General features: G+C 40.7%; 1 protein-coding gene across 4 annotated transcripts in view; it reads right to left on the reverse strand.

Moving 5' to 3' along the window:
* dennd4c (DENN/MADD domain containing 4C) overlaps window positions 1-13,551 on the reverse strand; it is a 201,866-nt gene that overhangs the window by 53,310 nt on the left and 135,005 nt on the right. For all 4 annotated transcript variants that reach the window (XM_068030282.1, XM_068030281.1, XM_068030278.1 and 1 more), the window contains exon 19: window positions 8,755-8,902. In XM_068030282.1, the coding sequence (XP_067886383.1) occupies window positions 8,755-8,902 (148 nt within the window). The remainder of the gene's footprint in view (window positions 1-8,754; window positions 8,903-13,551) is intronic.

Genomic DNA, 13,551 nt, shown 5'->3' on the forward strand with positions numbered 1-13,551 from the left:
CCCATTCAAAAATCCATGTTGACAATGCCCAATCAGATCATTATTATCCAAGTATCCATTTATCACATCCTTTAGAATAGATTCTAGCATTTTTACAACGACGGATGTAAGACCAACAAGTCTGTAATTCCCCGTTTTCTCTCTCCCTCCCTTCTTAAATAGTGGGGTGACATTTGCTACCTTCCAATCTGCAGGAATCGTTCCAGAATCTATAGATTTTTGAAAGATCACCAATGCATCCACTATCTCCATAGCTACCTCTTTCAACACTCTGGGATGTAGAACATCAGGTCCTGGGGACTGATCAACCTTCAGTCCTATTAATTTCTCCAATACAACCTTCTTACTTACAGTAATTTCCTTCAATTCCTCATTCTCCCTGGACCCTTGGATCTCTAATTCTGGGAGATTTCTTGCATCTTCCTTCGTGAAGACAGACACAAAGTAATCATTTAGCTTCCCCGCCATTTCTCTATTCCCCATTAGAAATTCTCCTGACTCTGCCTGTAATGGATCCATATTTGTCTTAGAGTCATAGAGATACAGCACTGAAACAATCCCTTCGGCCCGAGTCCGCGCCGACCATCAACCACCCATTTACACTAATCCTACATTAATCCCATCTTTTCCCTCTCACATCCCCACCTTCCCTCAATTCTCCTACCACCTACCTACACTAGGGGCAATTTTTTACAATGGCCAATTTACCTATCAACCCGCAAGTCTTTGGCATGTGGGAGGAAGCCGGAACACCCGGAGGACTTGCAAACTCCGCACAGGCAGTACCCAGAACTGAACCCAGGTCGCTGGAGCTGTGAAGCTGCGGTGCTAACCACTGCGCCACCCCAGCCAAATGTTTCCTTTTTACGTACCTGTAGAAGCTTTTACAGTCCATTTTTATATATTTGCTAGCTTACATTCATATTCTATTCTCCCTTTCTTGATCAGTTTCTTAGTCTTCCTTTGCTGTAGTCTAAAATCGTCCCAATTCTCAGGTTTACTACTATTTCTGGCAATTTTATAGGCTTTTTCTTTTAATCTCATACAATCCTTAACTTCCTTCGTTATCCACAGTTGACTGCCTTTACTTTTGGGGTTTTTGTGCCTTGAAGAAATGTATCGCTGCTGTAAACTATGTAATCTTTCTTTAAAGACTATCCATTGCCTATATACTCTCCAACCTATCTTCATAACTGAAGTTCCTCATCCCTTTTCTGTACTCTCTCCAATGCCCTCACGTCTTTCCGAAAGTGCAACGCCTGGAACTGGACACAATACTCCAGCTGAGGCCAAACTAGGGTCTTATACAAGGTCAACACAACTTCCTTGCTCTTGTACTCTATGCCCCTATTAATAAAGCCCAAGATACTGCATGCTTTATTAACCACTCTCTCAACCTGTCCTGCCACCATCAATGACTTATGCACATACACACCCAGGTCCCTCTGCTCCTGCATTCCCTTTAGAATTGTGCCCTTTATTTTATATTGTCGCTCCAAGTTCTTCCTACCAAAATGAATCACTTCACATTTCCCTGCACTGGACTTCATCTGCTACCTGTCTGCCCATTCCACCAGCTCGTCTATGTCCTTTTGGAGCTCTACACTATCCTCCTCACAGTTCACAATGCTTCCAAGTGTTGTATCATCCACAAACTTTGAAATTGTGCTCTGTACACCAAGATCTAGGTCTTTAATATATATCAGGAAAAGCAAGGGTCCCAACACTGACCCCTAGGAAACTCCACTACAAACCTTCCTCCAACCTGAAAAACATCCATTAACCACTACTCTTGGTTTCCTGTCCCTCAACCAATTTCGTATCCAGGTTGCTACCATTCCTTTTATTCCATGAGCTGCAACTTTGCTCACAGGTCTGTTGTGTGGCACTGTATCAGGTTGATAGGTAAATTGGCCATTATAAATTGTCACTAGTATAGGTAGGTGGTAGGGAAATATAGGGACAGGTGAGGATGTTTGGTAGGAATATGGTAGTGTGGGATTAGTATAAATGGGTGGTTGATGGTCGGCACAGACTCGGTGGGCCGAAGGGCCTGTTTCAGTGCTGTATCTCTAATCTAATCTAATCTAAATGCCTTTTGAAAGTCCAGGTACACTAAATCAACAGCATTGCCATCATCAACCCTCTCCATTACCTCCTCAAAAACTCCAGCAAGTTAAACATGATTTTCCCTTAAGAAGTCCATGATAGCTGTCTTTAATTAACCCGCATTTGTCCATGTGACAATTAATTTTGTCGCGAATTATTTTTTCTAGAGGTTTCCCCGCCACCGAAGTTAAACTCACTGGTCTGTAGCTGCAGGACTTATCTTTACATCCTTGTTCAAAAAAGGTGTAAAGTTTGCAATTCTCCAGTCCTCTAGCACCACCCGAGTCTAAGGAAGACTGAAAAATTATGGCCAAAGCCTCGGCGATTTCCACCCTTACTTCCCTCAGTATCCTTGGATGCATCTCATCTGGTCCTGGTTGTTTATCCACTTTAATTACAGACTGCCTATCTAATACACCCTCTTGATCAATTTTAAACCCTCTAGTTTCTGAATGACATCCTCTTTCAACATTACCAAGGAAGAAGTTGCAACCCAGGCAAAGACAGATGCAAAGTATTCATTTAATACCTCAGCTATGCCCTCTGCCACTATGTGTAAATCCCCTTTATGGTCCCTAATAGGCCCCACTCCTCCTTTTACCACCCTTTTACTATTTATATGTCTAAAGAAAACTTTGGGATTTCCTTTAATGCTCGTTGCCAGTCTCTTGTCATGTTCTCTCTTTACTTCTCTTATTTGCTTTTTCACTTCCCCTCTGGACCTTCTATAGTCAGCCTGGTTCTCAATAGTATTTTCTACCTAGCATCTGTCATAAGCACACTTGCTTATTTATCTTAATCCCTACCGCTCGTCATCCAGAGAGATCTGGGTTTGTTTGCCTTACTTTTCCCCTTTGAGGAAACATACCTTGACTGTGCCTGAACTACCTCTTCTTTGAAGGTAACCCATTGTTCAGCTTACAACATACTGACCCCGCATTTTGCTCTGACCAATGAATGAATGAATGGTGGCAACCTTGCCCAAAGTCTCTTTATGGGATTTTGCACTGCAAGTTATCATCACACCAATATCTATCAAGTATAGCACTCTTTACAGGGCATTTGGGACAACAGGGAAAATAACTGGTATCTTTCTTAACCAGATTGAAGAATTAGTAAGCAGTGCAGAATTTGAAACAGGAAGTGTCAATTAGAATAGTGAATTCAATGTCAAATTAGGTACAGAAAGCAAAAGCGAGGGCAAGATTGAAAGAAGAAAAAGACAGAAGAGACACAAAGGAAAAAAAAAGTAAAATCTTGAATAATAATGAAAGCTGAAGGAATAGGAAGCCACACCCGAGAGTTAATTTTCAATGCCTGATAGGTTGTTTGGCAGTAATCAAGACATAAGCTGTTAAAAGGGTATTTAAACTGGAATGGACAAGCCCCAAATTTTTCTGGTGAGTTTATTCCATGTCCAAGAGGCTGATACATGAACTTTACAATGTTCAATACATTGGGAATGGCGAGTTAGACTGTGAAATTCCATTTTTGAGAAGCTTATGGGAGGACTGTCACATCTAAAAGTAACTTTGGGATTTCCATGTTTAACTACACATGTGGGGGTCACCAGAATTTGCCGAGTTGCATAGAATCAACAGCGAGCACTGTTAGCTTTACTATTACATTTACAGTAAAATCGAGCCCAACAAAATAGAGCGAAACACAGAACACAAAACATTACCATACAGGAGCAGTCTTGTGAAATATACAGCAGTGCGTTGACTAAATCTGGTAAACAGTAGGCAGCAATTCTCCTGCCTGTGTACTAAGCAGTAGCATGATTTATGACAATTAGGGTAATAAGTAAAACTTATGAACAGCACAAAATTTGTAAGTAGCACCCAATGGCAAACACTGAGGCAGCCCAATTGTCACTCAAAGCAGCCATGTGACCCCACATTTAAGTGACTACAGCTTCTGAACAATGACTGGAACGGTAGTTTATTGTGTCACAGGAGAACTTTAGAAAGAGCATCTTCAGTGAATGATTCAACTTGGGCCACAATCCAGACTATCTTATCTAGCCAACTGGAGGACTACAGATGGCAGCAAATGGCCTCCACAGATGACAAAGTGGAGGATGGGCAGGGGGAGGGGAGAGGACATTTTAACAATTTTGTGCTGCACACTACATTAATTATTATAATAGTTCTAAAAAATAAATATGTGGCTGCTTAGTGAAGTTTCCTGTTAAGAATTAATACCAGCTTAAGGAATAGACATAAAAGTTGTAAACAATGCACAGCCTACATTTAAATTCTTAATGTTCAGGACATTTTATTTCAATTTATTTTATTTTAAAAAAATCATTTGTGGGATGTGGGTCTCACTGCTGAGGCCAGCGTTTATGGCTCATCCCTAATTGCCCTTGAACGGAGTGGCCTGCTGGGCCATTTCAGAGGGCATTTTAAAAGTCAACCACATTGCTGTGGTCTGGAGTCACATGTAGGCCAGACCAGGTAAAGATGGTAGATTTCCTTCCTTAAAAGGACATTAGTGAACCAGAAGGGTTTTTGCAACAATCGACAATGGTTTCATGGTCACAGTTAGACTAGCTTTATTTTTTTTTTAATTCCAATTTTTTTTTTAATTTGGAAGATTTAAATACAAGATTTCCAACTAAGAAGCCCAGCTTAAAAAGAAATTGGTCAGGCCTTAAGACATCGGTCATCGGGAAAATGTTAGAAGCTATTATTAAAGACGTATAGCAGGACACTTAGAAAAAGGCAAAGTAATCAGGCTGGGTCAACACGGTTTTGTAAAAGGGAAATCATGTTTAACCAATTTATTGGAGATCTTTGTAAAAGTAACGTGCTGTGGATAAAGCGGAACCGGTGGATGTACTGCCCTTAGATTTCCAGAAGGCATTTGACAAGGTGCCACATCAAAGGTTGTTGCAGAAAATAAAAATGCAGGGGGTAACATTTGGGAATGGATAGATGATTGGCTAGCTAAAAGGAAACAGAGAGTAGGCATAAATGGGTCATTTTCTGGTTGGCAAGATGGTGTGCCACAGGAATCAGCGCTGGGGCCTCATCTTTTTACAATTTATATAAATGACTTGGAGGAAGGGACCGAATGTATGGTTGCTAAATTTGCTGATGACACAAAGATAGGTAGGAAAGTAAGTTGTGAAGAGAACATAAGGAAGTTACAAAGGGAAATAAATAGGTTAAATGAGTGGGAAAAGATTTGGCAAATGGAGTATAATGTGCAAAAATGTGAAGTTGTCCATTTTGGCAGTAAGAATAAAAAAACATATTATCTAAATGGTGAGAGATTGCAGAGCTGAGATGCAGAGGGATCTGGGTATCCTAGTGTATGAATCACAAAAAGTTAATATGCAGGTTCAGCAAGTAATTAGGAAAGTTAATAGAAAGTTATCATTTATTGCGAGGGGAATCAAGTATAAAAGTAGGGAGGTTATGCTTCAGTTATACAGGGCATTGGTGAGACCACATCAGAAGTACTGTTCTCCTTATTTAAGGAAGGATGTAAATGCGTTAGCAGTTCAGAGAACTGAAATAGGCAGATTGTCTTATGAGGAAAGGTTAGACAGGTTGGGCTTGTATCCACTGCAATTTAGAAGAGTAAGAGGCGACTTGATTGAAACCTAGAAGATTCTGAGGGGTCTTGACAGGGTGGATGTGGAAAGGATGTTTCCCCTTGTGGGAGAAACTCAAACTAGGGGTCACTGTTTAAAAATAAGGGGTCACCCATTTAAGACCAGGATGAGAAGAAATATTTTCTGAGGGTCGTGAGTCTTTGGAATTCTCTTCCTCAAAAGGCAGTGGAAGCAGAGTCTTTGAATATTTTTAAGGCAGAGGTAGATAGATTCTTGATAAGCAAGGGGGTGAAAGGTTATCAGGGGTAGGCAGGAATTCGGAGTTGAAGTTGCAATCAGATCTGCTATGATCCTATTGAATGGAACAGCAGGCTCATGAGGCAGAGTGTCCTACTCCTAGTTCGTATGTTGCTCCATGGCTGGTCTCAGGGCAGTATGCGAACTTGGTCCAAGGTGACGAGCCTTTGAATCTAGCTTCCTTCAAGAGAGGCAAATCATCTTTGCTCATGATTTCCAATAACCGAATTAAGATGTCCATCTCATCTTGGAGATTATTGCATGTGTGAACCACCTACCAGATACTGCCACAGTATTAATGCTTCGAATCATAAAAAAATACTTTTTGGCCCTGACTTGTTAATTTCCACCATCTTGCTGAATTTCCCTGCACCAACCACCATTAAGGATATGGGTAGGCAATGTCTTCCAAGGTTTCCACCAATGCGAAGCTAAATGGTCATAAAGCACTCCAGGTGAACATTTCCTGCTATTTTCCTTTGTATCACAGCACTCCAGCAGAAAAACCACAAATAGCGATAAAACCATTTTTAAAACCTACATGTTGTTCGTTGTTAATTTCTTCACTCGCTTTACAGCGGAGCTCCCTTTTCAAGAAAAGAAAAATCACTCAGGCCTAGCATCTTTTCATTACCTGGATATCCTCAATTTCCTTTTAAGAAAAAGGCAACGGCCCAGAATTTGCTGGGAAAGTAAAGACAAGTTTAATGCGCATGCAGCTATTAGTGTGTCCAAAACCCAGCAATTTGTGGCATGGAAAAGATAAGCCGTGAGTTGTGAATCACCAGAAATTGCTGAAATATTTGCATCACTCTACAGCTAGCTTACATAAGAAACAGGAGAAGTTAGACCATATGGCCTATCAAGCCTGCTCCTTCATTCAACATGATCATGGCTGATCTTGGGCTTCAAAGCCACTTTCCCATCCGCTCCCCATATCCCTTGATTCCCTGAGAAACCAAAAATCTGTCTATTTCAGCCTTAAAAATATTCAACATTCACAATCCTCTGGGGTGGACAATTCCAAAGATTCACAAGCCTTTGAGTGAAGCAATTTCCCCTCATCTCAGTCCTAAATGATCAGCCCCTTATCCTGAAACTGTGTCCCCTTGTTCTCGATTCTCCAGTCACGGCATACAGCTTCTCAGTACCTAACTGGTCAAGCCTCTTTATAATCTTGGATGTTTCAATATCACCTCTCATTCTGCTAAATTCCAGAGAAATTAGACCCAATTTACTCAGCCTTTAACATAAGAGAACCCTCTCATCCCAGGGGCCAATCTAGTGAACCTTTGCTGTTCTGCCTCCAATACATGTATATCCTTCCATAAATATTGAGACCAAAATTGTACACAGCTTCAGGAAAACAGGAGCGCGCCATCAACCTCCCCTTGAATTTCAGGTAATAGCTGGATTTGTATTGTTGAAACAAATTAAACTGGCTGCAGAAAGTAGAGTCTGGCACTCAACTATATAAGGATCCTTTTAATGATGAGATTTACGATCCTGCAGTGCCTCTCTACCTCTCCAGCCCAAAAAAGGAACTGAAATGGAAATTTCATTCCGACAGGTATTAAATTGTTCCTGGTGGTTATTAAATTTTCCATGTGTTTTTTTCTTACTTCTCTGCCCCCTCGATGCAATTTTTTTCTTTCTTTATTGCTCGCTATCTAATTTAAGTTGAAATATACCTATTTCCTTCTCCATCATTCCTGGTTCTTCATCCTTAAATCTCATTGGTTAAGGATATAGACTGTTGGTTTGTGATTCAAGTCCTAAACGGTCATATGATCATTTTCAGCTCACACTTCCAGTAAATGGTACTGTGTCCTGATCAGTTTGTGCAGGACTCCCCAGAAAGATGACAGAGGGAAAAGTGGTGGTAAATCCTTTGTTCTTTCTCAGTACCAATTTAGGTAGTGTAATCAACGTTTAGATTTCTGGCGTATTGCTCAAGCCACTGTTCATGGTCATCGTTTGGAAATCCATTTAGCTTGACCATAACTGGACTCCATTACATCAACAAATTTAATTATTCACTTTCTCCCCTAAACCTGCTGCTTCTATTTCAGTCAAATTTTATGATCTACATTTTAGTTTTGCAGTTCCCAGTTCTGCTGTTCACTTCCAGTATGTTGGCAGCAATGTGCACTCAAACAAATTAAAAAATAGTAAAACATTTCTTCAGTTCTACAACCTTGCAACAGGACTGAGGATAGTCATCAGCTTGTTATCTTAATCAGCCACTGATATGTAATTTTCCACTGCATAAATCATCTCAACAAACAATGCAACTGATTAGCTGGAATATACAGAGCTGCTTTCAAACATTAGCTTAAATGGTACAAAAATTGTCTTCATCACGTGACTAATCGGCAAAGTAATTTTCAGTGAGATTTACTATCTTAGTGAAATGTATGACAAGATTTGGAAAATTTGTAAGATGAATATCCAACTCTGCTTTTGCCATCTGGCTCATGCATTTATTGGTGTACTGCATATTATAATGTCCTGGATCTGCACTTTTTTTCTTTTTCAACATACTACATAAAATGTTGTACAACAAACCAGGAGACATGATTTGGTTAGGCCCTGCTATTGGTCTTTCAAGTCACCAAACAGCTGCATAATTTAGAGACTAGCAGAACCTCTCACCAGCGCAGCGCACCCCCCACCTCCCACCAAAACCACCCACTAAAAATCACCGGAGTCACTCCACCACTTTTAAACACACAAAAAAAAACATACAACAATCAACTTATCTCTTTTAAAAAAGTTACCTGAGATCAGTGGAACTTGGGCATTCGAAGAGCTCGATTTTTTAAACGCTTGGCGAAACTGAGATACACCACGAACCACATTCCGCACTTTTGTCCAAAGAAAGCAACCACTGCGATTACTACTGGGCCACGGACTCTCCAAAACAGCCTGAAAAAAAGTCCATCGCACAAAAGTTCAGAGGGAAGAGCTTTACAATAAGTCTTATCTAAAATTTAATACCTGCTACACAATTACTTTACCGTTTCTCACTCAATATGTGTTCCATCAGCCCCGACAATTACAGTCAGCCTACACTTTGACAGGAATGGCTAATGCAGAATAACCAGTGGACCACAGTTTATGTTGCCATTTATGCAATGATTCAAACTGCTGTTTTGTTAGCAAAGACTGCAATATTTGGAGATTAAAAAGCACACTTAATTCTGGCAAAAGGCATGCTACTACCTCAAGGAGGAGCTCGTGTACAGCACCAGATGCAGTATAATTAAACTTGTTAAACAAATTTTATTATTCATTCGAACATAAGAGCAGAAGTAGGCCATTCAGCCCATCGAGCCTGCTCCGCCATTGAAATATGATCAGGGCTGATCATCCACTTCAATGCCTTTTTCTCACACTATCCTCATATCCCTTTATTTCATTGGTATTTAGAAATCCGTCAATCTCTGCTCTAAACATACTCAATGAATGAGATTCCACAGCCCTCTGGGGTAGAGAATTCCAAAGATTCACGACCCTCTGAGTAAAGGAATTTCTCCTCATCTAAGTGGCTTCCCCCTAATTTTGAAATTGTCCCTCCTGGTTCTAAACTTCCCAACCAGGGGAAACATCTCACCTGCATCTACAAGTCTGGTGAATCTTCATGGCACTCCCTCTATGGCAATAATATCTTTCCTAACATAAGGAGACCAAAACTGCACACAGTACTCCAGGTGCAGTCGAAACAAGGTTCTATACAATTGAAGCAAGACTTCGCTACTCCTGCACTCAAATCCTCATGATAAAGGCCAACATACCATTAGCCTTCTCAATTGCTTGCTGCACCTGCCTGTTAGTCTTCAGGTGACTTATTGACTAGGACACCCAGGTCCCTTTCTACATCTACACTTAATAATCTCTTGCCATTTAAGAAATACTCTGCAAATCTATTCCTCCTACCAAAATGGATAACCTCCCATTTTCCACATTATATTCCATCTGCCACATTCTTGCCCACTCAGTCTGTCAAAATCCCCTTGAAGCCACTCTGCATCTTCCTCACAACACACATTCCCACCTATTTTTGCGTCATCCACAAATTTGGAAATATTACATTTGGTCCCCACATCCAAATCATTGATATATGTTGTCAACAGCTGGGGCCCAAGTACTGATCCTTGCAGTATCCCTCTAGTCACAGCCTGTCAACGCGAGAATGACCCATTTATTAACACTGAATTTTCTGCCTGTTAACCAATCCTTAATCTATGCCAGTATATTACCTCCTATCCCACTTGCTTTAATTTTGCTAACCAGCCTCCTGTGGGGGACTTTATCAAAAGCCTCCTGAAAATCCAAGTATACCACATCCACTAACACCCCTTTATCAATTCTGTTAGTAACATCCTCAGAAAACTCCAACAGGTTTGTCAAACATGATTTCCCATTCATAAATCCATAAATGACTATGTCCAATCAGATTATCCAAGTGTCCACTTATCACATCCTTCAGAATAGATTCTAACATTTTCCCTACTGATGTAAGGCTAACAGGTCTGTAGTTCCCGATTTTCTCTCTCCTTCCCTTCTTAAATAGTGGGGTGACATTTGCTACCTTCCAATCTGCAGGAACTGTTCCAGAATCTATAGATTTTTGGAAGATGATCACCAATGCATCCACTATCTCCAAAGCTACCTCTTTCAACACTCTGGGATGTAGAATATCAGGTCACAGGGACTTATCGACCTTCAGCCCCATTAATTTCACCAATACAACCTTCTTACTTACAGTAATTTCCTTCAACTCCTCATTCTCCCTAGCCCCATGGATCTCTAATTCTGGGAGATTTCTTGCATCTTCCTTCGTGAAGACAGACACAAAGTAATCATTTAGTTTCGCTGACATTTCTCTATTCCCCATTATAAATTCTCCTAACTCTGCCTGTAATGAACCCACATTTGTCTTAGCCAAACATTTCCTTTTTAAAGTACCTATAGAAGCTTTTACAGTCCATTTTTATGTTTTTTTGCTAGTCTACAATTCAGATTCTATTTTCTCCATCAGTTTCTTGGTCCTCCTTTGCTGTAGTCTAAAATCCTCCTAATCCTCAGGAAAACTATTATTTCTGGCAATTTTATAGGCCTTTTTCTTTTAATCTCATAAAATCCTTAACTTCCTTTGTTAGCCACGGTTGACTGCCTTTACTTTTGGGGTTTTTGTGCCTTGAAGGAATGTATAGTTGCTGTAAACTGTGTAATATTTCTTTAAAAACTATCCATTGTCTTTGCACTGTCCTTTCTTTTAATGTATTTTCCCAATCCACCTCAGCCAATTTGCCCCTCATACCTTCATAATTTCCTTTGTTCAAATTGAACTACCTCACTTCCAAATATAATGTAAAATTCTAGCATATAATGGTCACTCATCCCTAAAGGTTCCTTTACAAGATTATTAATTAGCCCTCTCTCATTACATAATATTAGATCTAAAATAGCCTGTTCTCTAGTCAGTTCCTCAACATACTGCTCTTGAAAACCATCCTCAACACACTCCAGAAACTCGTCCTCCACATCATTAGTGCTCATCTCCTGATTAATACCATGCCCCACACTACCACTACTGATTGGTGGCCTATAAACAACTCCTACCAATGTTTGCTGCCCCTTGCTGTTTCTTAGCTCCACTCAAACAGATTCCACATTCTGTTCTTCCGATCTGAGATCCTCCCGTACCAATGTATTGATCCCGTCCCTTATTATTTTTTATTTATTTAGAGATACAGCACTGAAACAGGCCCTTTGGCCCACCAAGTCTGTGCCGACCATCAACCACCCATTTATACTAATCCTACATTAATCCCATATTCCTACCACATCCCCACCTTCCCTCACTTCCCCTACCACCTACCTATACTAGGGGCAATTTATAATGGCCAATTTACCTATCAACCTGCAAGTCTTTGGCTGTGGGAGGAAACCGGAGCACCCGGCGAAAACCCACGCGGTCACAGGGAGAACTTGCAAACTCCGCACAGGCAGTACCCAGAATCGAACCCGGGTTGCTGGAGCTGTGAGGCTGCAGTGCTAACCACTGTGCCGCCCAACACCACCTCCTTTTCCTTTTTCCCTGTCCTTCCTAAATGTTGAATATACTTGAATATTCAGTTCCCTGTCTTGGTCACCCTGTAACCATGTTTCCGCAATGGCAATTAGATCAGACCCATTTAGCTCTATTTCTGCCTTTACATCATCTGCCTTGTTGCGAATGCTGAGTGTCCTTAACCTGGCCTTCCTGGCAATGAAAATGTAACTAACTTCTTAAAGTTTACAATATTGTCAGAATTTGAATGTCTGCAAGAAAAGCTCTGCACATGTAAATATACATACAAAAAAAAAGAGAGTTTTGCTTGACCAGAAAATATCTCTACCTACTTTTCCCACATTGGAAGCAAGTGAGGCCTAAGAAAACATATCCTAGGGATGTGTGTTGGCTAACCTACAGTTCTGGAACTTAATGTTCCAGAATTTATGTATATCCAAGCTCTGCAAAATCATGTCAAACCTACTTCCAGATGTGAATAGCACATACAATCGTTTGTCACTTATGATTGGTCCGTGCTAACCACAGTCTTTTACAGGGACCCATCAGATGACATCTTCTTCAAATGCCTGCTTTCTTTTTGCTCCATGACCCTTACGTGTATGTGAACGGCTACCAACTCTGATTGGGGGTATTCCTGGAGGTCTGACCATGTGAAGTCTGCAAACGTTATTGCAGTCACCTTAAAAGCTGGGCCACTGTAGTTTAAGAATCATGGCTTGTTCTTTTGCATCAGCAGCTGTTGCGAGAAATTCTGTAAACCATAAGGCTACCCGTGAGCAGAAGAGGAAAAAGAGACAAGGAAGGGAATTACAAGGGGAACTTAGAGCTGGAAGAAATTTGTATTCACTAGTAACTAAAAGTAACTCACTGAAATTGTACTAATAACTAACAATGCCGGTACACTCAGATTCTACTCGTAACCAAATGGTATACAATAAATCATGGTTGGTCTGCATGCAATTGATATTAACAGGCATTATACCCCAATATCTGACTGATTAGTAGTAAACGTGTTTACACATCACATAAGCCTCTTCCTACCTTACATAATCTCACATTGTCCGATCCTTCTATTCCTTTCATCCTGATATACTTATCTTGTTTCCCCTTGTAATTTTGTCCTATAACATGCTGATAGTCACTCACAAACTACACTCAGGAACCCCCTGCTCTGGAATAGGTGTGGTCTATCCAGTCTACACAAGCAAGTATACCTACACAAAGCCCACTCTATGCCATTTTCAACAGGGCCCATACCTCTCCCATTTTCCTTGGACTCAGGTCATGTACCAAGGTGACTACTTTAAACATGGCCAGCATAGAGCAACCTGAACCACAACTGAGAGATCGCATAAAGGGCCACAGGCTCTGTTTGGGCTGTCTCTCACAGGGTACATATCATTCTAAACTCTGCTCAGCCCTAACATTGCTACTCCATTCCCTATGCTCCGACGCAGTCAAGAGGAGTTTTCAAAGAATGAAAGAAATTACAGCA

Source organism: Heterodontus francisci, chromosome 4 (genome assembly GCF_036365525.1).
Source record: "Heterodontus francisci isolate sHetFra1 chromosome 4, sHetFra1.hap1, whole genome shotgun sequence".
Lineage (NCBI taxonomy): Eukaryota > Metazoa > Chordata > Chondrichthyes > Heterodontiformes > Heterodontidae > Heterodontus > Heterodontus francisci.